This window comes from Bufo bufo, chromosome 6 (genome assembly GCF_905171765.1).
Source record: "Bufo bufo chromosome 6, aBufBuf1.1, whole genome shotgun sequence".
NCBI lineage: Eukaryota > Metazoa > Chordata > Amphibia > Anura > Bufonidae > Bufo > Bufo bufo.
In genome coordinates, this window is record NC_053394.1 from 163,536,948 (window position 1) to 163,561,175 (window position 24,228).

General features: G+C 45.0%; 1 protein-coding gene across 1 annotated transcript; it reads right to left on the reverse strand.

Moving 5' to 3' along the window:
* Positions 1-221: 221 nt before the first annotated feature.
* LOC121005591 (posterior protein-like) lies at positions 222-10,050 on the reverse strand. Its single transcript, XM_040438370.1, has 4 exons — positions 9,670-10,050; positions 8,339-8,535; positions 446-1,962; positions 222-256 (listed from the first exon to the last, which is right to left on the reverse strand). Exons 1-4 carry the CDS (start codon positions 10,048-10,050, stop codon positions 222-224), a joined length of 2,130 nt encoding a protein of 709 aa, XP_040294304.1.
* Between the last annotated feature and the right edge of the window lie 14,178 nt (positions 10,051-24,228).

Consider the following 24,228-nt stretch of genomic DNA (forward strand, 5'->3'; position numbering starts at 1 on the left):
AGACAAAAAATACATTCACATCACAAAAGTACAGTATACATGACTGTTTTAACCAACAAATGCCTGACTGTTATTTAATTGTTTGCAAACAATTACTAATTATTGAGCTCATGATACCACGTGGTGACTATGAAGACCTTTTTTAAATTGATCTAATTCCAGACTAAATGTAGTCAGTACCACTCCACCTAAAACCTGTGAACAAAGCAAAAACATTAATCTTAAGCCAGCTTGACTAAGCTGCCTTTAGTGGCTCCTGAAAAATAAACACAAAGACAATTATTACACAGAATTATTATTACAGTCAAATCCTTATTCTCTAAGCCTTGTCCTGTTATCTGTACGGCTAGAATATAAGTCCCATATTCTTCCTAAACTAAGCAGGCATTGCTCACAAAGTTTGCCATATTATTTATCAAAAATGGTAATGCTATTTGGGACCAACTGCATACCAGCCAAAATGGAAGATTAGCCCAGGGTGCAAACATTGGTATGCTCGTCCCCCATGGCTGTTGGCTATTCGGAGGGTGGGGGCCATTGTTATCTGTAATCTCCTCCTTTTGCCCCTCAGCATTTCCTGACTCCCCAAGGCTGTTATCCATTACATCAGGCTCCTGTGGTATGCTTTCCTTGCCCTGGGTGGATATACTTTTATCATCCGGTATCAGGCTGAAAATATCGGGGGTTCTACAAAATCTCTGAATGTGCCCTGGTCTGTGACATTTGTAACACCTGATGAATTTCTTCCTTCTTGTACCTCTGCTCACTACTGATATATCTGCATCTGATCTATAACCATCACTGGATTCTTCACACCAGTCTCTAAGTATATTGATAAAGCTCTGGTATGAATTGGTATTTCTGAGGGCAATCCTATTAGGATAGTTCACGTAACATATATTGGCCATTGAGTATATGAAGCCTGAATCATCAGCAGACATATCAGGACAGTTATACACACTTTTGTACAGTGAAAGATATTGGTTACAGAACAATATAGGGTCATCTCCTCTTCTAAATCTCATTCTTTGTAACGCATTTATCCCTCTATCATCACGACTCTTTAACACCCGCTGCAGTTCTTTCATCCTTCCCTCTGCATCTAAGTTATCATTCTCATATGCAGATACCCGGGCTGCTAGATGTGCTGGCACCCAAGCCTTTAGAAGAGAGCATGCATCTTTATCACTCAAAGTGTATTTCTGTACAATAGCCTCAAATTTATTAGACAGGCACACGGGTGACTCCAGTGTATTAAACTCACCCAGAATCTGGCACAATGTAAGTTTTTCATTAATTGTGAGTACACTAGTGCCCTCCCCTAAATATCCAGGAGCATTTGCTAATGCCACCTCATTGGATGTATTCACATCAGTGACAATACAGATATTGGCTGATGGACACTTTTTCTTCCGTTCATTGAGGGATAATATCCATTGCTCCTTTCTAAGTAGCTGGGAGTTTGCATCTTCCAATTTCCTCTCCAAAGACATTACCAATTCCTCCATATGAAATAATTTTAGTTGCAATGAACCAACAAGCCTACTCTTCATATCAAAGTTTGCATTGCATTGTTCCAATTGTTCTTGGAGCTCACAATTTCTTTCGGATAAATTGCACACAGTAGCCCTCAAGTCATCCATTTCAACACTGGAGACAGTTGCAATGCTACTAAGATTATCTCCAATTTTCTCTATCTGCTCTCCAAGATGACTCCTTTCTGCTCTCCATTGCTCCCCCATTTGCTCAGAAATTTCTGTGATTCTGAGCAATACCGCAATTTCGTTAGCCAATTTCTGTTTGTTACCTTTCTTTGTAAGTGGTCTACTCTGCAGCTTGTCATTATGTTGCTGACACTGAGACAACAACGCATTAACTTGACTCTTAAGAGGTTCATCTGCACATGAATGATATTTGGCAGAGGCATATTTCTTAACATAACTATAGGCCAGTTCCATTTCACTAATGTACACAACACAAGATACAACTATTAAAATAAAAGCTATTGTACTGTCAATACACACTCACAAGTGAACACGACAAAGAACCAAACTTTTCAGTGTTCCCACAATGTCTTTACATACATGCACACACTTAGTCTGAACTCAAGTCAAGATTCCAAACAAGCACAAATTTCCTCTACAGAGAATCCACACTTTCCTCTGCTTTAACGCTCATTAACATACAGCATTCAATACTTTATCCACTATTACAACTCCACATACACTCAAGGACAACAAACATTTAGAACTTTTGCATATCCAATGAATAACTCACCACACTTTCAATCCTTCTACGAAGTCCAAGATCCAGCTGACTTCACCACGGAATCTGTGCAACAGGTCTGGTCTGTTCTTTCAGCAATTTGAATTAGAGCAATTCCGTCTTATAGGTTCTATGTGGATTTAGGAATTTCCACAGTCCCATCTGGGGTGCCAAATGTAGAATGTGCTCTGCTTTACGGGTGCCTTAAATTACTGAAGAACAACTGTATCTTAAGTCAGTGTTGGATTTATTTACAAATGGGGATATACCTACATTCTAAATATAATTAAGGGAATGGGAGAGGGGACTGGAGGGGGTCAGGATCCTTGAGCTAGCTACACCATTCTCTCTCTCAGTCACACATGCCATGGGCTTTTCTCTGTACTCAGAACACTCCTCTCCAGCAGGTCTCAGCGAATCACATTCTTAATTGTAGAGTCCAGGAAGACTTGTCTTGTCCCAGAGGTCACCAAGGTCACCATTGCTCCTATTTGTGAGCTAGGTTAGTGCAGTTAATTACACAGGAAGAAAGTTATATCATATACCCCTGCCACCATCCCAGCATGTATGTCCTTGCTGACACAGGTGTGGGCAGTAAATACCAGCAGGGGGTCGGGCTTTCCCCAGGATGTGACAGTCCTGGCAGATCTTCCTTTCATCAGTGTCCTGCCCCAAGAACCCTTTGATGGTCCTCATTTGCATATTCGGCAGACCCGGGCCTATTCAGTTCAAGATATCAAGGAACATCTTTGCATCAAAGCTGTATCATAGATGTCAATTTTATCGGTTCCAACAGTTGATATGGTTGTTCCACAGGCCTGTACTGCCACTTAACCCTGGTTCCCACTCACAGCTTCCTCAACTTGTCTGTTCCTTTAATAAAAAGAGATTGAACACAGTTTGCAGGAAGGCTCCTGTCTCCACCCACTAAATTCCTTCTCTGTATCTGTGGGGAGACTCACTCTCCACCTGCTTATGGTCTGTAGTCTGCTGCGGAGAGTACTTCCCTGTATCATGACCCGGCGTTATCTCACAATCCCTGGAGGAGCAGAGGACGGGAGTGGTAGTGGTATTAAACCTGACTGATCTATACAAAGATATGCTGGGTCATTACAAGGCATTAACATATTAAATAACATTACATAACAAGAACAGCTTACAAGTACCCTGTTCTGGGGTACTGCACCCATCTGTTAATAGGAAGGGCAGCAGCAGCCCTTTTATTTTCAACACCCATGAAGATAACGCAGCATCCACATGCCTATACATTCTCACACCGAATTGGACCTAACTACCATCTCACTCCCAAATAATCATGGAATCTGACGTTATATTTGCTGGTCACTATTCAGACTGGATATGGGGTAACTATTTTAGGAGAGCTACCAGAGCCTGAACAACAAGGATATTAACAAAATATATAATAAAAGTAATGGTATGGCAGAGCAAGGACCCCATACAGCTCCATACTGTACATTCTCCATCTACTGCTGTAAAGGCCTCCCACATGCTGCCTGTACAGCCATATTAGCTGCTGCTGTATAAGGGCCCAGAAAATGGGGTGAGGCCTACATCTGGATATAAGAAAGTAGTTATAACTATAATAATTAGAGGACATATAATTCTTGTGTCCAGCAGGTGTCAGCATAACACAGGCATCAGGGCAAATGAAGGAGGAAGAGGTTCCTCCATCCATCCCACCAATAAGAACATGCTGCTCTAGAAGTAGAGACTCCTCTGCGGTGCTGAGCTGACTTCTAAGGTCAGTTGATGCCTCAGCAGTGTATCTTTAGGTGTAGGACAGTGTGCTTTGGGAAAATAGGTGGCATAGGATGGATGCTTTGTATAGGGGGTAAGGATAGGGGTGAAGGTGCTGTGTACATAAGTGTTTCCCAACTAGAACCTATTGTCCAAGTGTAAAAGAAATCTAGTATCAAGAATATTAAAATAACAAAATAAACAGTATTCAAAATAGACAGCGTCAATATGGTAAGTCATCCCTGCTGCCATGTGAAGCTGATGGAGAACTACAGGAACATTGGTGCTGGAGCAGAGGGAGACGTAACCAGTGAGTTATGTCTATTTTCTTATTATTACTTGTACTCTGAATGACAGGCATGTAGCATGTGTCACCCCTACGGCATGTGTTCTATGTACAGTTGATGTGTGTGCCCATACACACTTCTTGCACAGTATCTGCTCCTGCATCTGAATGAAGATTAAGCCGCATTCACACGTTGTTGGGGAGCCTTGGTCTCTGCCAAACTCTGTAGGTAGATTAGGTAGATGTACCCTACAGACCATTTCCTTCATGCAAGAAAAGTTGCCATCTGTACAATTAGTTATTGGAAATGATTTTCTGATGAGTCCATTAAAATTTAATCAAAAAGCGATTAGCGATGTAAGTAATGCTGCTTAGCTTTTGATTTCCTCCTTGGTAGAGAACGCCATACAACTGGCATACGTCTCTGTAAAATCCCAACTAACTAATTAAAAATAGCCCCGGCCTTAAAGGGGTTGTCCAGGAATACATAATTTCTAACATTTGCCGGCAGACTGGCTGCCATACTGAAAGCATCACCTGCTCTCCACTGCTCCGGTCATCTAAGCTGGCTCACGCATCTCAATGTTTTCTTCCTCCCTGGCATGTGCAGTAAGCCGGATTGGGACAGATGCACACTGGCGCAATATTAATAGTTTTTAGTTTGTGACGCCAATTGCAGCTTGCGCAGGTACTGTAACAGGGCCCTTTAAGATGTAATAACTCACGTACCAGGTGAGGAATGCCAGAGGAGGAATAATGTCTCTGTGTAGTGTCAACGGTGTCTCCTACCTTGGTATGGCTGGATTCCTGAATCCTGGCTCACATGCAATAAAGTTGAGTGTGGTCAGTAGGAGTAATTGAGGAATGAATGCAATCCAGACAGGAAATATAATCCAACTCGTCTTTACTTAATGCAGCTTGAATCCATACAAGATACAGCAATAGTCTTGGGTCCCAGCAGGTATTGGCAATATGTGGCAGGAATCTATATATATTCTGCTTCTTGTCATATGCCTAGTAGAACTGGCAGGTATCTGTCTTCTGCTCTGTCTGTAGTCTGCTTGGTGTGGGCCTGACTAGCTGAGGAGGTATTTGGCTTCTCCTGGTCTTTGGATAAGTACTCACAGGACTGCTCGCAGGGTATGATGGTTTCTTCCTGGAGATCTATAGTTCTAGAGGGCTGCTTGCTTGTCAACCAGCTGAGGTAGATGACTCAGGCTGGGAAGGGTGATCCTTGGGCCTCAGCCGAGGCTTGGATCCTAGGTTGAGATACCTGTAACTGGGAGCTCCTACCAATACAGCCTTCCCCAGCAGTGGGGCTGGTACACACTAACTAACTTCCTTCTCCTCCTCATGAGACAGGACATGGGACCAGCCCACTTCTGCTCACACGGGGGAGACTAGGCTGGAATGGACTATTCCAGGCTAGAGATACTAAACTGGCTTTGGTCTGCTACATACTGCTGCCACCTGCTGGTGTACATTGGAATTACAGCAAAATACATAAAACAGGCCTGGATAATCCACATTATAGAGAGAGTGATGCAAACTTATACCAGATGACAATATACATACACTTAACATGTTGTAGCGGGGAAAAAGAGTTTAGTTACATACTCTGGGATGTTACACATGGGCATGGTCACCTGATCCTCTTCAGCCAACCGCTGGCTTAAGAGGTGATGTGTCCTCAAGACAATGGTTTGAGACGTGAAAGCCAGTGCGGAGGACCAGAGCAACGGGGAGCAGGTAAGTATCATTCTTTCCGTACAGGAGGCAGGCTGCCGGCAATTGTTAGAAATGATGTATTCCAAAAAAAAACTTTAATGCAGGATTATGTACAGTGCTGCCCATAATTATTCATACCCCTGGCAAATTTTGACTTAAAGTTACTTTTATTCAACCAGCAAATAATTTTTTGACAGGAAATTACATAGGTGTCTCCCAAAAGATAATAAGACGATGTACAAGAGGCATTATTGTGGGGGGAAAAAAAAATTCTCAGCTTTTATTTACATGTGAGCAAAAAGTGTCCAGTCCAAAATTATTCATACCCTTCTCAATAATCAATAGAAAAGCCTTTATTGGCTATTACAGCAATCAAACGCTTCCTATAATTGCAGATCAGCTTTTTGCATGTCTCCACAGATATTTTTGCCCATTCATCTTTAGCAAGGAGCTCCAAATCTTTCAGGTTGGAGGGTCTTCTTGCCATCACCCTGATCTTTAGCTCCCTCTACAGATTCTCAATTGGATTCAAGTCTGGACTCTGGCTGGGCCTCTCCAAAACGTTAATGTTGTTGTCTGCTAACCATTTCTTCACCACTTTTGCTGTGTGTTTTGGGTCATTGTCATGCTGAAATGTCCACTGGTGCCCAAGGCCAAGTTTCTCTGCAGACTGCCTGATGTTGTCGTTGAGAATCCTTATGTATTGCTCTTTTTTCATGGTGCCGTTTACTGTGATTAGGTTCACTGGTCCATTGGTTGAAAAACACCCCCAAAGCATTAGGTTCCCACCACCATGTTTGACAGTGGGGATGGTGTTCTTTAGGTTGAAGGCTTCTCCTTTTTTACTCCAAATGAAGGAAACATCATTGTGACCAAACAATATAATTTTTGTTTCATCTGACCATAACACAGAAGACCAGAAGTCTTCTTCTTTGTCCAGGTGAGCTTTTGGAATGGTATAGAACTTTTGATTTTTCTACAGACTGTGACTGTTTGTGAAGGGTATGAATAATTTTGGACTGGACACTGTTTGCTCAAATGTAAATAAAAGCTGAGAAATGATTTTTTTTCCCCCACAATAATGCCTCTTGTACATCGTCTTATTATCTTTTGGGAGACACCTATGTCATTTCCCGTCAAAAAAATTACTTGCTGGTTTAATAAAAGTAACTTTAAGTCAAAATTTGCCAGGGGTTTGAATAATTATGGGCAGCACTGTAGATGCTGCACATATGCTGAAAGTATGGTTAATAATTCCAATGTGCGAAGGAAGTGGACTGGGTGAAACCAGAAGTGTTTCTATTGAACATTTTCTGCAAGACAAAATTACATGATCTTGAGTGTAAGAGGCAGGATGGTAACAGTCTATCCTGTCCCCTAGGAACTAGAGATCTGTATTTTAAAGTTCCTATGTTATTGGGAACTGTGCTTGTATTCAGGCTTTAAACACTCTGCTGCCATCTACTGGTTATTTAAAGAAATGTCGTGAATTTGTCTTTTCTAATTATTCCAGCCAGTCTACTGTGATTGTTGATGCTGGAAAGGTTATTTATATTTGTTTATTTTTATGGGGTGCCTAGTTTTTTACATACCTTACACTCTCCCCCACAAAATTTTATATCGTCCCTGACATACGCAGACTTTAGTATGAGCACCTATTCTCTTACTCATCTACCAATAACCACAGAGAGCCAAGGTTAATTTGTAAAACAATTACTTGAGGAACTGTCCTCCCTGCGACATCTACTCCCAGTTATGTCACAGTTTCCCACCCGGCCCACAGCGCTATGAAGCCTGGGGGGATATTTGTTGCCTATAGCCAACTGGTAAGAAACACCTTTAGCACAGGTTTGTGTCCGTTATTGTGAAAACAAGAGTTGATGGAGAACTTAGGGACACCATATTACTTCTGTCCCTTTTCTTCTTTTTTTTTTACCTAGTTCTATCACTTAAAGCTATTTTCCCTGGTGTGTCTGCAGTACGAGTGCAATAAATTTCCTTTTTGTTAACCATAGAACTTAACATTTAACATTTTCAACATAAGCAAACATTAGGAAACCATCGCATTATAGGCATGGATACAGTTACCAATTTTTTAAGTCCTCAGCAAAACAATCTGGGCTTAGGTACCAGCTAGGGTAAATCTCTGGTGTATGAACACAGTCTATAACCTGTACTGCTGCATTCCTGACAACACTACTGGGTTGACCCAAAGTGTCATAAGTCAGAACTTTTGGCTGTCTCCTGTTCCTGCTGGGTTGTATCCTGCGTAGCGGTAAGGCATCCGAAGCGTCCTCAAACTCGCCTTCATCGCTGTCAACTGTCCTTGTTGAGTTTTCTGGTGAAGAGTTTTCTTCTTCTGTGTTTCCTGATGAACATGTAGTGTTTCCAGCTTGACTTACAGGCTTTTCCTCAGTAGTTTTCACTGTAGCTTCCTCTGGAGCTTCCTCTGTAACTTCCTCTGTAACTTTCTCTGTACTTTTCCCACTCGTTTCCAACTGGCAAGGATATAACTCTGCTGCTTCAGGATTCAGTTCTATGTTTTCCCTTGTGTGCTCTCTTTGGGTTACCGGGATGAACGATCTCCATTGTTCTTGTTCGATTTATCTTTTGATGTTCCCTCAGATGTCTGTGTCGCTGGTTGAGGAATCTTTTAAACTTGGCCCCGTCTTCTAGTACTGGGTCTGTCTGGTACCTGCTGATCTTGGTCGACAGGTAAGTAATTGCAAGGCAATAACAAATTTCGGTGTAGGATTCTTGTTCAGCCTTTTCCAGTTTCTGGCTTTACCTTGTATGAGGTTATCTTCACACTTTCTCCTCAGGACAACATGTACAGTGTCTTCCCAGAACGATCTCAGTTTTCCTGGTCCTCTTTCAGTCAGGTTTCTTACAAGGACTCTACTGCCAGGTGAGAGTTCTACTCCATGGGCCAGATTTATCATTACTCTGGCAGCTCACTCCACTTTTACATATGGCTAAAGTCAGTTTTAGCCAAGTCAGATTTATGATCGGCCCTTTAAGACTGTAATAAATGTGGTTTGACGGTAGCAGTTTATCTGTCAGTAAGCAGCTGTACAAAAGTCGCACATCTTTACGAAAAAGTCGCATGTTCTATTAAAAAGTCTCATAAAATAAGCATGGTCCTCACTGGAGTGAAATTGCGCATTTTTTTGTGACTTTTTTGCGACTTTTTAAATAGTCGCAATAGTAAATCTGTCTAGAGATTCATTTACATAAGAAAACACGCCCACTTTAGAAAACTGGCTAGCATAGTGCAGAGCAGAAAAAAGTCGCAAATTTTTGCGCAGTTTAAGCGATTGCGCAAAAATTTGCGACTTTTTCACTCCATTATTCTGACTTGAGCTAATGATAAATCTGGCCCCATGAGTTTTTCTGTCATAGTGCTCTTTTCCTCTTTGCGCAGCTTGTGTAGCTACCTTTGAAGCAACCTGATAGGCTTCAGTCATCCTATCTGTCCACGTTTTTACATACTCAGAGTGGTTTTTATATTTTTCCGTGACTGGGGTGTCAAACATGCTGTCTATTGGTAGTCTTGGAGATCTCCCGAACAGTAGAAAAAATTGAGAATATCCCATAGCTTCACTTTTGGTACAGTTGTATGCATGTATTACCTGGTTAAGTGAGTTCTTCCAGTCTTTCTTGGAATTTGGCGACAGAGTCCAAAGCATAGACAACAGAGTACGGTTAAATCTTTCGCATTGTCCGTTTCCTTCTGGATGATATGGAGTCGTGTGGGAGTTCTGAATGTAGCAGTTTTTTCCTAAGGCCAGGAATAACTGGTTTTCAAATTCTTTTCCCATGTCATGGTGAATTCTGGTAGGAAATCCGAATTTCAAGACAAAGTCACTGAATATCTTATCGGCAACAGTCTTTGCTGACTTGTTTTTGGTCGCGTAGGCCTGAGCAAACCTGGTGAAGTGGTCTATTACTACTAGTATATACTCATAACCTCCTTTGCACGTTTCCAGATGGAGGAAGTCGATGGAGACCATCTCAAAGGCATAAGTGGTGATAATATTGTTCAATGGAGCTCTGGTAGACTTATTAGGGCGTTTGTCTTTCAGGCAGGTGCACTGGTGGTTAATGTATTGCTCAGCGTCTCTCTGCACATGTGGCCAAAATAATCCTTTCAACTCTTAGGTGTCCTATTTCTTCGTGCAATTCTTTCAACACCAATGAATGATACAACTTGGGTAGCACTAGTTGAGAACCTGAGGGTGTTTTCCGTCTCAGAATTCCATCTTCGTCGAGGTATAATTTGTCATCTTTTTGTGCTGTCCTGATGGTCTCCTTAGGTATTTGAGCTACCTTCTTTTGGGTACCATCTATGGTTGATGTTGTATTCGCAATGGTTATTGGACACAACCAAGGCATTTCTTCTTTCTGTTGTACTTGAAGTGCTTGGGGTCAACTTCTTGTGAACACTGTTGCATGTACTGTTCCGGACTTAGTGGCATACGAGAGAGTACATCCGCATCCGCATTTCTCTTTCCTGGATGATACTTGATAGTGAAGTTAAAGTCAGCTAGTTCTGCAACCCATCTATGGCCTGTTGCGTTTAGTTTAGCAGTGGCGAGGACATAAGTTAGTGGATTGTTGTCAGTATAGACTACAAAGGATGGACAGTAGTAAAAGTAGTTTCGGAATCTTTCACATATGGCCCACTTCATCGCTAGGAATTCTAGTTTTCCTGAGTGCATGTGATAGTTCTTCTCAGCAGGTGTGAGAGTCCTAGACCCATGAGCAATTACTTTTAATTTTTCTTCCTGCTCTTGGTACAACACAGCTCCTAGTCCTTCTTGCGAGGCATCACAGTGCAGAACAAAGGTTTTGCTGTAGTCCGGGTAACCCATAACTGGAGGATGTGTTAAGACCTCAATGAGTCGGTTCAGCACTACCTGGTGGTGGTCAGTCCAGACTATAGACTGATGAGAAGGTAGCTGACCTTTTAGTTTTGGTGATGGCTTCTTCTTGAATTGGTGAGCCGGTAGTGACGTAATAGTAGGTGTGGTATCCGCTGATAACAATTCATACAGAGGTTTTGCAATTCTGGAAAAATTTGGGATGTAAGGACGATAGTAGGAAATTAATCCTAATAATTTCCTTAGTTCTCCAACGGTCTTTGGCTGGTTGTTCCTCAAGGCCAGCACGGGTACAATGTCTGCTGGATCCATGGAATGGCCATCTTCGGACATGATCTTGCCCAAGAATCTGACTTGGTTTCGGAATAGTTCACATTTCCTCGCTGTTAACTTGACTCCATGTTTCTGGTACCGTTGCAGTACCCACCGAACATGTTCCACATGTTCTTGGAATGATCTGCTGTGGACCAAGTTGTCATCTAGGTATGGCAGACAGACCTCATCCCTCAGTCCCATTAGACAAGTTTCCATGGTGCGTTGAAGTTCAGCTGGCACAGAGCTAAGGCCAAAGGGTATTCTGATCCACTCATACAGGCCCCAAGGTGTGATGAAGGCAGTCAGGGGTCGACTGGATTCTTCCACAAATCCTTGATGGTAGGCTTTTCCTTTGTTCTAGCACCGAAAACCATGAAATTCCTCCTAGGCTGTCCAGCATGTCTTGAATCCTAGGGATTGGATGACTGTCAGGGATGGACTTCTGATTTAACTCCCTGTAGTCGCAACACAGTCTTAAACTACCATCCTTCTTTCTCACGCACACAATGGGTGAAGAGTATGATGATTTTGACTTTGCAATCCATCCGCGGTTAAACAGATCCTGTAGATATTCTTTCACCTCCTGGTGTAGTGGCCTTGGTACGGACATGTAAGTTCTTCTAACCGGTGTATTGTCATTGAGGTTCAGTTTCAATTTTAGGGAAGGGATGCGTCCGACATCAGAATCATCTTTAGCGAAAGCGTGGCATTCCTCCCTTAGCATTGCTTTGACTATCCGTTGATTTTCCTCCAACAGGTGTTCTATAGGTACTGGTGGATCCCAGTGTTCTCGATGAGTAGAGCTTATCGGTGACCGACTCATGTTTAAATTGTCCACTCGGAGGGGCGTTGCCTGAGAGCGCATGGAGTAGGTCGCACCGCACATAGCTCCTGCAGATATCCTGATTTTCGAGTGGTAGCAACCCCCTGAATCGCTGATCCTTCCTTACCTGGTGGTTGAGAGGTGACAAGAGGGTGCGGTGGAAAACTTCTGAGCTCCGATATGCCGAGGAAGTCCGGTAAAGGGTCGCGATCCGACAGGCCAGAGGTGAGCCGGCATGGCGCCGAGGAAGAAGAGGGGCCGGCCTTACAGCCCAAGCTGAGCCAGAGTGCGGCCGCAAAGCTGAGCAGGTTTGCTCGCACAGATAGCGATGTAGGAGATTGGGCCGAGGGGAAAGAGACGGACGCTCATACCTCCTCTGAACAGGAGGATGGATCCATCGATGGGGAGGCCCTGGATGCGGTGAATTGGCCGCCATTAACCCCTGCACGGCCGGCAAAAGACGCGGTAGGCCCTAAAGCTGTGGTCAATGCAGAGCCTACTTTAAAAGATATCATGGCCGCTGTGGCCAGCTGTAACAGCACACTGAAGGTGCTTACAGTGCAAGTTGGCAGCCTGAGGTCGGATGTGTCTTTAATTAGGCATGACCTACACAAAATTTCTGAGCGCACCTCTGAATTGGAGAAGAGGGTGTCCACCATAGAGGACGTTATTCAGCCTTTGCAAATGGCGGCAAAAACAACTGCTAAAGATATAGCTGCTTTATATGCCAAAACAGATGATCTGGAGAATAGGTCCAGAAGGAATAACCTGCGGATTGTGGGTATGCCAGAGAAGACAGAGGGGGATAATGCCACAGAGTTTGTGGAAAAATGGTTGCATCAACTATTTCATGAGAAAGGTCTATCTTCCCTATATGCGGTGGAGCGGGCGCACAGAGTCCCCATGCGGCCGCTTCCGCCTGGCAGACCTCCCCATCCTATACTGGCGAAGATCCTGCATTTTAAAGACCGGGACACTATCCTGCGGCAATCAAGGGACAATGAAGAGATGGTCCTGAATGGGGTTAAAGTGTCCATATTTCCGGATTATTCCAACGAAGTGCAGCGGAGGAGAAGCAGATTTATGGATATAAAGAAAAGGCTGAGAGCTCTACAAGTCCAGTACGCTATGCTGTTTCCTGCTAAACTGCGTGTGGTGGCATTGGGATCCACCAGATTTTTTGAAGATCCGGAGGAGGCGGCGCAGTGGATGGACGTCCACGAGCGACAATTGAGAAGTGGAGCCCTGGACATTTGAAGGAGGCAGATATATGGTTTCATTTGTTCACTTTATATATGCATTTGCACTCTAGGGTTGCTTTAAATGTTGCACCAGTTAAGGAGTGTACTATGTAATGCTACCACATGGTAGTTCCTGAGGAGGGAGCAGGCGGTAGAGAAAGTAAAATGTATTTCTCAGATGTGGGGAGGATTCTCTACCTGAGGAAATGTGTTATAAACTGTTATGATTATTGTAGGTTGGGGGGCAGGTTGCTCTCGGATTGCCCTGTTTTAATGTGTGAAGTGGATACAGAGGGGACAGTGATCCCCAGTTACAGTTACCTGATTATGAGAGGGAGGGAGGGGGGTGGGGGGGCAGGGAGAAGGTTGGGGGGAAGGGTTAAGGTCTTGAACTATGAGCAAATGTTGTCTGAGTGGGTTGTGAGATTCAAGTATGGTTTGATGTTTTACCATGTCACAGGGGATTAGAGTTTTAAGTTGGAATGTGAGAGGGATGGCGGATGCACGGAAAAGACAGTGCATTTTTCAATACTTGGGGCGGTTTCAGCCGGCTATATGTTGCCTTCAGGAAACGCATTTGACTGGAGAAAATTTACACTGGATGAGTAAAAATTGGGTGATCCATGCGTTACATTCAACTCATTCCTCTCATTCTAGAGGGGTAAGTATGATTGTGCATAGTAGTATTAGGTATGAACATATGCAGGACTGTGTGGATGCTGAGGGTAGATATGTGTGTGTTGTGTGTAAGGTGGATGGAATACAGGTGGTGCTGGTGTCTGTGTACGTGCCTCCGCCGTTTGCTTCCCCATTAGTAAGAGAGATTATGGACTTTGTGGCGGACTTCCCTGGGCTGCCGTGGCTATTGATGGGGGACTTTAATTGCACGCTGAATGACTCTCTAGATAGATGCCGGGTGGAGGGAGCAGGTGGTCTACCTGGGAGTGTGGCTCTCAGAAATATTATGGGTGAAATAGGTGTACATGATGTATGGAGACTGCGTAACCCAGATAAGCGTGAATTCTCGTGTAGATCAGCCACGCATCATTCGCTATCGCGTATAGATTTGGCCCTTGTTAACGATATAATGCTACCATTGGTTAAGGATGTTGTCTATCATCCTCGGTCGTTGTCTGACCATTCTCTGGTGCAGATTGACTTGTGCCTGGGGGTGCTCAGACAGGGACCGAGGCTGTGGAAGTGTAATTCTCATTGGCTGAATGTGTTGGGTGACCTGTCTGGGATCTCTCTGGAAATTAAGGAATTTTTTGATATCAATACAGGGACGGCTTCGATACCAGGTGTATGGGACGCCATGAAAGCATTTCTGAGGGGAGTTTTGATGAAAGAAATTAACAAGAATAAATCCAGATCTAGGGAGGCGGATGTTAAGGTGCATGTGTAGTGTACGGGGACTGTAATGCCCGTCACTACAGAAGGGTCACTTGTGTGCTGTCGTCCCCCCCTTATTTATGGGGAAGTTGGTATAAGTCATCTTTATAAACTGTAATGCTATGTATTTCCCTGTTACTGTGAAACTTGCATGTACAGGCCTGCTAGGGGTGTCATTCCAGCTCTTTGTCACTAGAGGGAGCTAGGGAGCCCTAGGTTATATAAGGCCCAGTCAGGGAAAGGAGAGTCAGTCTAAAGTCAGTCTAGTCTAAAGCCAGTCTACAGCAGTTGGAGTTTAGACTATGTCAGAGTCAAGTCCAGGCCGGAAGCCACCGTTTAATTGGCACTGGCGTCACGAACATTTCTCATCATCACCTGCCCTTGCAGAGAGTCAGCCGTCTCAGGTTAGTGTCTATTGCACTACAACACCCAGGAACATTTCTGAACCTAACTTGAGTACGCTGCACCTCTCTTTTGGCGTCACGAACAGGATACGCACGCTTTCTAGTGCAAGAAGCGTGAACTTTGTGCCTTATACAGTTGCCCTGTGACCAAAGTGACAAATTGCCTGTTTTATTAAAGTGGACTTTGTGGACTGAAAATCCTACCCAAAGTGTACCTAAAACCTCCAAAAAGCGCTGTGCAGTGTTGCGCTATCAAGAGGAAGGAAATCGCCACATCGGAGTGTGGTTTTGTGGACTTTTCATCATCCTGCTTGCTGTCAGTGAATAGACGGCGCTTCTACCAAAGATGGCCGCTGAGGCTACTGAAATAGCTGCTGTGTCATCTTCATCCCGAAAAGGCGGGAAAAATTGGCGCCTTTTTGAGGAAGTTGCGGGAAGGAGTTCAAGGTCAGGCGCCACTGCTTATCTGGACATTTGCATGTCGGCCAGCATGGACTCCGCCTTCCATATACTGGAATACCTGGGGGGCGGCCTCCCAGTGCAATGGGAGGAGCTGGCTGATCTTATTGGCGCCACCCTATCGCTCTCCAGAGAAGGATCGAGCATGTTGGAGAGTGAGCACCGCTTTGCTGCAACGTCCGCGCCTGAAATACCAAAGATGACTGATATTGGTGTAGAGCCAGAGGAGGCTCCACCGGCCTACTCTCCGGGACCGGAGAAACCCGCCTGCCCGCCACGGGAGAAAGAACCAGAGCCCTGCTATGGCTCCTGGAGAGACTTCTTTCAGCCCTCTTTCAAGTGGTCTTCACTAATGGCAGAGATCCGGGAGGCTGCTATAAAGCGGAATACAAAGACTAAAATCTATTATGAGGAATTGACCAAGACTATCCATGAACGACACACCGACACCCAACCCCGCCTGGAAAGGAGAAAGGGGTTGGTGGTGTCCTTTGACAAAACCCGTGGCTACGGGTTCATCCAAGATTATCTAACTAGCAGAGACTTGTATGTTAACAGAAGATCTGTCAAGAGAGACTACCTCCCTTCCTATCAGCACAGCCTCCGCGAGGGAGAGGAAGTGGAGTTCACCCCTGCCGAGAGCCTGAGAGGCCCTTATGCAACTGCCGTGACCCGTCCCAAGCGAGAACCTGAGGACTGGGAGGCAGAAGAAGACTACTCTGGCTGCGAGCGGGAACCTGAACGCTCTCCAGAGCCGGCCCATCACGCCTTCCAGGAGCGGAGCTCCTTCATTGGGCCTAATGTCTTCTGGCAGCCAACCGTGTTGGAAAAATGGGTGAGCCCTTATCCTTCCCCCGAGCTGCCTCGTCGGGAGAAGACCATACAGGACCTGGAGAACTTAAAAGGACTTCGGGTTACCTTGGAGAACATCCGGAAGGGTCGGAGACCCGATGCGCCACCAGAACCTGCAGAGGCCGAGTCCGAGCCATCGTTGACTGTACCTGCGCCGGCGGCGCCAGCAGATGACAGCGACTCCGACACGGAGAGCATCGGTCACCAGATTGTCCGGCTGGAAGAGAAGTTGCGGGAGCTGCGCAAGATCGCGACCGCCAGGATCCGGACGCCGCCAAAGAAGGACGAGGTAAGGGTGCCTGTCACCACCCGTAGACCACCTTCTGTCACCACCGCTCCGTTGCGGCCCCAAAGAGGACCCGCTATTGCTGTGAACTGCTGCACAGAGCCCACCGGACCGCTTGCGGCGGCGGTACCCAATGCAGCACCACCCACAATCAGTATGCCGGGACCGGTACGGTCCACCCGAGGGTTTACCCCTAGGCCCATGGGGCCAATACCTAATAGGGGCCCCTTTACCTTGCACCTGCCCCCTGACACCGTTATGTGGGCACATCCTCCTGTAGAGGACTACTACAGGCCGTACTTGCCAGCAGAGCCGGGTAATTATGACATGCCACTGTGAATCAGCCTGCTAGGCCTTTGATTTATTTTGTTAGAAATGATGATGTTGAAAGCTTAACCCTTCCAGGACAGGAGTCCTATGTTTTCTGGTTCTTTGTTGCTGCTGCCAGTTCATCCACGGCTCAGTGGTAGGTGTTAACCACTGAAATCACAAGGTCAACAAAGCCAAGTTTGTTTCCAGGATCTCCTGCCTGCTTTTGCTATCCCACGCCAAGTTGTGCCTGTTCCTTTGTTGCACCTTTTACCCTTACCCCCCTTTTCAGGTTGATCAGGGGTATTACAGCACTTGTTTTATATTGTGCAACTTGATACTAAGGAACCGTGCCCGGAGACAGACTCAAAAGAACCTGAGCCTCTGAGATTCTTACTCTTTTTAAAGGAAATGTGCCCAGAGATGGACTCCACCGCACGAGAGCCTCTGTGATTTAATAGGAAAATAACCTGGGTACGGACTCATGTTTGTTCTTTGAGCCTCCAAGAACTTTTATACTGTTTTATCTATTTTGCTGTTCTATTATGGACTTATTCATTGTCATGGACTATCCTGGTTATAATGTTACGCTGTGCCAGGTCAGCGCCCCAGTTCCATTCACTATCCTGAGAAGAAGAGAACGACGCCCCTTGTCACCACACTTCACTTTTGCCAATTGGACCTGATATGAATGTAAATGCAGATGAATTACATATATGTATGCCTGCATGTCTCTTTTTCTGTTTCAGGTAGAGATTCCAGTTGGGCGAGCCCTGATGGAGTACGAGGTCGTACTCAGCTTAAAGCAGTAGGGTATGTAGTGTACGGGGACTGTAATGCCCGTCACTACAGAAGGGTCACTTGTGTGCTGTCGCCTTCCCCCTTATTTATGGGGAAGTTGGTATAAGTCATCTTTATAAACTGTAATGCTATGTATTTCCCTGTTACTGTGAAACTTGCATGTACAGGCCTGCTAGGGGTGTCATTCCAGCTCTTAGTCACTAGAGGGAGCTAGGGAGCCCTAGGTTATATAAGGCCCAGTCAGGGAAAGGAGAGTTAGTCTAAAGTCAGTCTAGTCTAAAGTCAGTCTACAGCAGTTGGAGTTTAGACTATGTCAGAGTCAAGTCCAGGCCGGAAGCCTGCAGACCAGGAGAGGGTATTGCAGTCCCTGTAACCGGGTTCCAGATACAAAGAGAAGGTTCCCCTCCTGAGTTCACCTATGCAGAAGCAGGAACACCTCAGTTAAAGAGCCTGAGGAAGCTGAGAGAGAGACAGAGGCAAAGTCAAGAAAAGCAAGAGGTACTCAAGACAACAGAGGAGGTACTTGATAAAGATAAAACCAAGGATATACGCCAGAGCTAGGGTATTGGGCCTTGGAGAAGATTTTCTATGTTCCAGGATCAGTCAGGAATAGAGTGCAAGCTGCCTGTACTGCAAGTCCTGTGTTTAACACTCTGAAGTCACCTTGCTATACATATATTGCCTGCATCAACTGTATTGAAAATCAACTGTCTGCAAAGGAACTGCGTTTCCGTTAATGTCCCTATATGATGACTACTAAAGTTTGAGTTCTGCTTTAACATCACGTGGTTCCTCAATTATTCCTGCTATCAGCAAACGGCGTGCCACCGTTTAATTGGCACTGGCGTCACGAACATTTCTCATCATCACCTGCCCTTGCAGAGAGTCAGCCGTCTCAGGTTAGTGTCTATTGCACTACAACACCCAGGAACATTTCTGAACCTAACTTGAGTACGCTGCACATGTACTAGTGGCTGAGGCTGAGAGAGAGTTTAGTAGATCCCCCACCATGGTTAGTAGTGAGGCGCTGGCGGTAGCTCAGGAGCAGCTGAGATGTCATTTAGTCCAGGCCGCAGAAAGAAAGAGAAGCTTTTATCGTCAAAGATCCTTTGATGAAGGCGAGAAGGTGGGTCATCTGTTGTCGGTGGTTTCACAGGCTCAGAGAGGCTCCTCTTGTATTCAGGAACTAAGAGATGACATGGGGAATAGTAGCCAGGACACGAAAGGAATATTAGATATTCTAAAAAGCTTTTATGTATCTTTATATACTTCCACTGGATCTAGTTCTGATGAGGCTTTGAATGATTTCCTAGTGGAGGCACAGCTATCAGCGTTGTCAGAGGAGGATAGAGAAAGGCTGGAGGAGCCGATTACACTTGAGGAACTGGAAGCGGCACTTGGGGACATGGCAAGTGGTAAGGCGCCTGGAGCTGATGGTCTCCCAGTAGAGGTGTATAAAAAGCTGCAGGGGATATTACTTCCTGAATTACTTAAGGTGTTTGAGCACTCATTGGAGGCAGGTTCGCTACCACATTCGATGCAGGAAGCTATAATTGTGGTCATACCTAAACCTGGAAAGGATCCTAAAATACCGGATTCCTACAGACCAATTTCACTTCTTACGGCTGATGTTAAGCTCCTGGCGAAGGTGTTGGCGAACAGGCTGTCCAAGGTGATTCTGACCATAGTACACCCGGATCAAACAGGGTTTATGCCAGGGAAATCGACTGCTATTAATCTTCGTAGGCTGTACACTAGTTTAAATATTCCGGCGGATAACAGTGGAGACAGGGCCTTACTTGCGCTTGACGCCGCTAAGGCGTTTGACAGTGTGGAATGGAGGTACTTGTGGGGGGTCCTGAGAACTATGGGCTTTGGAGAGCGGTTCATTCAGTGGGTACAGGTCCTGTATTCTAGTCCTAAGGCGAGAATTAGAGCGAATGGAGGGTTGTCAGATTGTTTTCCCCTTGCCAGGGGCTCCAGGCAGGGATGCCCATTGTCGCCCTTATTGTTTGCTCTTGCAATAGAGCCGCTCGCGGCGCATATCCGCTTATCAACAAATATAGAGGGGTTTAGATACGGTGGGCTGCACAATAAAGTGGCTATGTACGCTGATGACACTCTACTTTTTATGGGCGATACTGGTGCGTCCCTGGATGCGGCCATGGCATTGATTGACAGATTTGGTAGCTTCTCTGGACTTCGGATAAATTGGCAAAAATCCTCTTTGATGCCAATTGATGGGCAGGCCCTGTCAGGCAGACAAGTAGATAGTCTGGTGCCTTGGGTGGATAAATTTAAATATCTGGGATTGCATATAACACCGAGATTATCGGATTTTGAAGACCTTAATCTGTCCCCATTGCTGGCTACTTTTAGGCTTAAAGTGAGGTCATGGTGTAGACTCTTTCTTTCGGTGGTAGGTAGAGTTAACCTTTTAAAAATGGTTATGATGCCCCAGTTGCTCTATGTACTGAATAATGCTCCCGTATGGATCCCCCTGGATAGATTCAAGAAAATTCACTCTATATTTAGGGATCTTACTTGGAAGTATGGGCAGGCTAGGATCAAACTGGAGACATTGCAGTATCCTAAGTCGGAAGGGGGCCTGGCTGTCCCTAACGCATGGATTTATTTTCTGGCTTCCCAATGTCAGCATTTTAAGGGATGGATTGATCTGCAAGCACCGGATATGACTGGGCAGATATTGCAGCATTGGCTGGGCAGTCGTGACCTCATGGGCATTCTGGAAGGCTCAGGAATGCATGCTGGGAGGGAAAAACTCCCTCTTATTGAACTTATGAAAAGAGTTTGGGCAAAGGTGAAGCAGCTAAGAGGTGTGGGTGGAGTTAGTGAACTTTCCCCTATTGGAAAGAATCACTTGTTGCCCGAATTATTTGCCATACCAGGACTTAGGAACTGGGAAACTTATGGAGTGACGAGAATTGGCCAATTAATCAAGGACAAGATATGTAAGTCATTTCAAAACCTGCAGCAGGAATTTAATATTCCAAGGGAGTGGTTCTATAAATATCTTCAAATAAGGCATGCCCTTGAGGTCACACTGCGGAAAGGATGTGTGATAGCTCAAATGGAGGTGGTTCATAAGCTTGTTCTCCCGACAGGTGGGGGAAAAAGAGGGTTGATATCACAGGTGTACGCTCTTTTACTGGAAAAATTCTTAGAGAGGTTTCCGCTTTCAAGAATGAAAAAATGGGAGGATGACGTGGGGGATATGTCTAAAGATAAGTGGGAAGATATATTGGAAGGGGTCCCCAAGGTGTCCCTGAGCGAACAGGGCAAATTGTCCCAATTATTTATTATACATAGAGTGTACAAAACACCGGTGTTCCTAAAAAAGATTGGAGTGAGAAGTGATGACAAGTGTCTAAAGTGTATGGAAGATGGTGCGGATTTGTTACATATGCTTTGGTCTTGTCCAGTAATTGGTAATTATTGGGAGGATGTTAGAAATATGATTAATAGCAAAATGACACTGAAAATTCAAAAAGACCCTAAGGTGTGTATTTTGGGGTATGTGTCTGAGATTGGAGGGACTGAATCGGTCAAGGTAGCTGTGGGGAGGTTGCTGTATGTGGCCAGGAAACTGATTGCTATGAGGTGGATCCAGGGAAGTCCGCCTACACTGAGTGAGTTTGATCGGAAGGTGCATGACATGCTGATACTTGAAAAAGGGGTGTATGTGAAGAGAGGGTGTCCTCAGAAGTTTGATAAATTGTGGAGTGAATGGTTATCTCATACTCATGTGGTTATATAGGCTCGAGATGGTCAAGACCAGTTGTCAGGGAGGGGGGGGTTAGGGCAGGGGAGGGGGGGGAGGGATGTTGGGGAGGTTAAGTTATTGGTAATTCTCTGTCTCAAGTATTTGTTTTAGCATATGTACACGCAATGTATAGATACTTGATAAAACTGTGTGTTGGTACTTCTATGATTACTGTTGTACACTGATTCCACCCGGTGGATAAAGCAAAGAAAAAAATACAACGTATTGTTTTATGTTATATTCTGTATTTATTGGTTCAATAAAAACGATTTGATTTAAAAAAAATTGTCCACTCGACCTTCCGGCCCTGATCTGCAGACTATGAGTCACTGGAGGAGTGGTCACACTCACTGATTCTATTGGTTTCACCTGAGCTGGGTATGTTGTCTTAATGGGCTCGAGGCACCCAATCCTAGTCTGACTTGGTAAGATAACGTCTCGCTGGGTGGTGTTCCAAACTGGGATGGATAATTTGGAAAACTGTCCCTTTTGGAGTGACACTAACGTCTCTCCGATATACAGTCCTTTTGGCACAGTATGAGTCTCAATAGGTATAAACAAGAATGTCTGATCTTGCAACACTACTTCAATCCACCCGGAGAAAGGAATTTTAGTCTCATTGGCGGCTTTCCCAAAGAGGACTTCTGGCCCCAGCAATTCTTCCAAAGATCGGAGCACTGTATGTGGCAGAACCCACTGTCTCCAGTTCTCATTCATGATGCTCACCTGAGAGCCGGTGTCCCATAGGGCTTGCACAGGAGTATTGTCTATTTCACAGTTTACAAGGCATTTTTTTCCAACGAGACTCAGTAACTTGCAAATTTGTCTCATGGTAACACCGTCCACGTGAGTTGGTACTTGCTCAGCCATCTGGAGGGATCTCTGGTTATAGCAGTTAAGCACTCTTTGCAAGGAATTTGGATTTCCCCTACCATCCATAGCACTGTTGGTATTTTTGGAGCTTGCTGGTTTGCTACCAACAAGAGTTGCACTTTGGGACACAGAGTTGGTTCTAGAACAGGTGACTGTCGGTCTCTTTACAGTAACCCTCTCCCATTTAACTAGTTTGGTCTGGGTGTTTTGGCAGTATCTTGCTCTATGTACAGATCGTCCACAGTTGAAGCCATGATCGCAGGCACTTTTCTGACCGGTCCTTTTATAGGATTGACAACATCCATTGCTCGTACCCACTGTTACCTGAGGCCCTCGGAATTCACGGTCTTGTTGGGTTCTCGAACCTTGGAGAAGTGTCTTCATCTCTAGCATCTCTTTTTACATTTGTAGTATCAGCTTTTCCAGTTCAGAGTTGCTCTTAGACAGCGGTTGAATCGTTGGGCTACCTGCCTGTGGTGGGGACCAAGGTGTTGTGTTGGCAGTCGTTGTCAGGACACTTGGTTCTTGAGGACACTGTATTAGGCATTAGACTGACATTCTTTCCCTTTTGTTGAACTACTGTGTTGAGATTTCTTTTGTTTCTGTTCTCTTTCCATCTCCATATTAGCGGCTTCATTTGTTTTCTCTATGAGCACCTCATCTGGAATGGAAAGGTCATCCAAATACTGCTTTAATTCGAATATGATGTGGTCATTTCTCAGTCCAGTACCCACTGATCTTAGAAATTTCTTCTGTATCAGCTCAGTCCCGAAATGTTCATCAGAGCCTTCCCCTTGGGAGACAAATAGCAACCGATCTTTCAATTCAATCGCTCTGATCAGGAAATTTTGCGGAGTCTCGTCACTTTTCTGAGAAATATTGAGGAGTCGCTGGTACAATTCAGATGCATTCTCCTCCTTGTAGTGACTTTTCAAGATTCGTCTAAGTTGCACTAGAGTCAGTCCATTTTTCATTTCCAGCATACCTCTGAGGCTTAGACCAGGGCTAATAGCTTTGACCACTGCTTCAACGATCTCAGTCTCAGGATCCCCTTTCTGTAGTCCCAGGTCGATTTGATGCATTAGATTGGTGTAGATTTGGGAAATCTGCATACAGACAATTAACTGACATTGCCTTGGAAGCGCTTCCAACCGAGAAGGATCTCCCAGGAGCACCCACTTATTCGCGAACGCCAGAAGCCCGCGCAATACCGGCGCTCATCCAGCGCCATACACGTGGGACGCCGCTCAGAGAAAGGCCCGCTCGACTCAGGCGAATACACGGGAACATCCACTTCAACATCAGCGACAGTCTCTTCAAAGAGAAAGGAGACCGGTGAGCGACGAGATCCAGAACAGACATCATGAAAGGTAACACAGGCCAGCACATTGAATTCGGGTGGGACGCCGCCCGATCCTGGCCTGTCATCTATACCCCAATTTTTTGTACAACACGATGGTCTGTGAATTCTGTGGATTTTCTCACCCGTGACCGGCTAGCACCATCTGCTCTAGACCGCAGCACCATTTACCTCACTGTGTAGCTGTCGATTGAACAAACCTATCGGGAGGAGACTCTGGTTAATAACAGTAACTGCAACAAAGTAGCCAGGAAAGCACTACACACCAACAGCTATATCCTGCGATCCTTTAGAACATTATCAACTGTCATCTACATTTTATCAGCATTCTGAGTCACTCCTCTCGTTTGCCACTAAGCCGAGATCACCCACATAGGGTCACCTTACCCTCATCTTATTTATTTTTTTA

Excerpts from the sequence above, each read along its gene's own strand:
- LOC121005591 (XM_040438370.1), bottom strand. The coding sequence starts at position 10,050 with ATGGTCTCCATCGACTTCCTCCATCTGGAAACGTGCAAAGGAGGTTAT. Across the intron at positions 8,536-9,669 it reads GGAAGAACTCACTTAACCAG|TTGGAAACGAGTGGGAAAAG; the intron begins GTAATACATGCA and ends TATCCTTGCCAG. Across the intron at positions 1,963-8,338 it reads GTTGACAGCGATGAAGGCGA|TGAAATGGAACTGGCCTATA; the intron begins GTTTGAGGACGC and ends TGTGTACATTAG.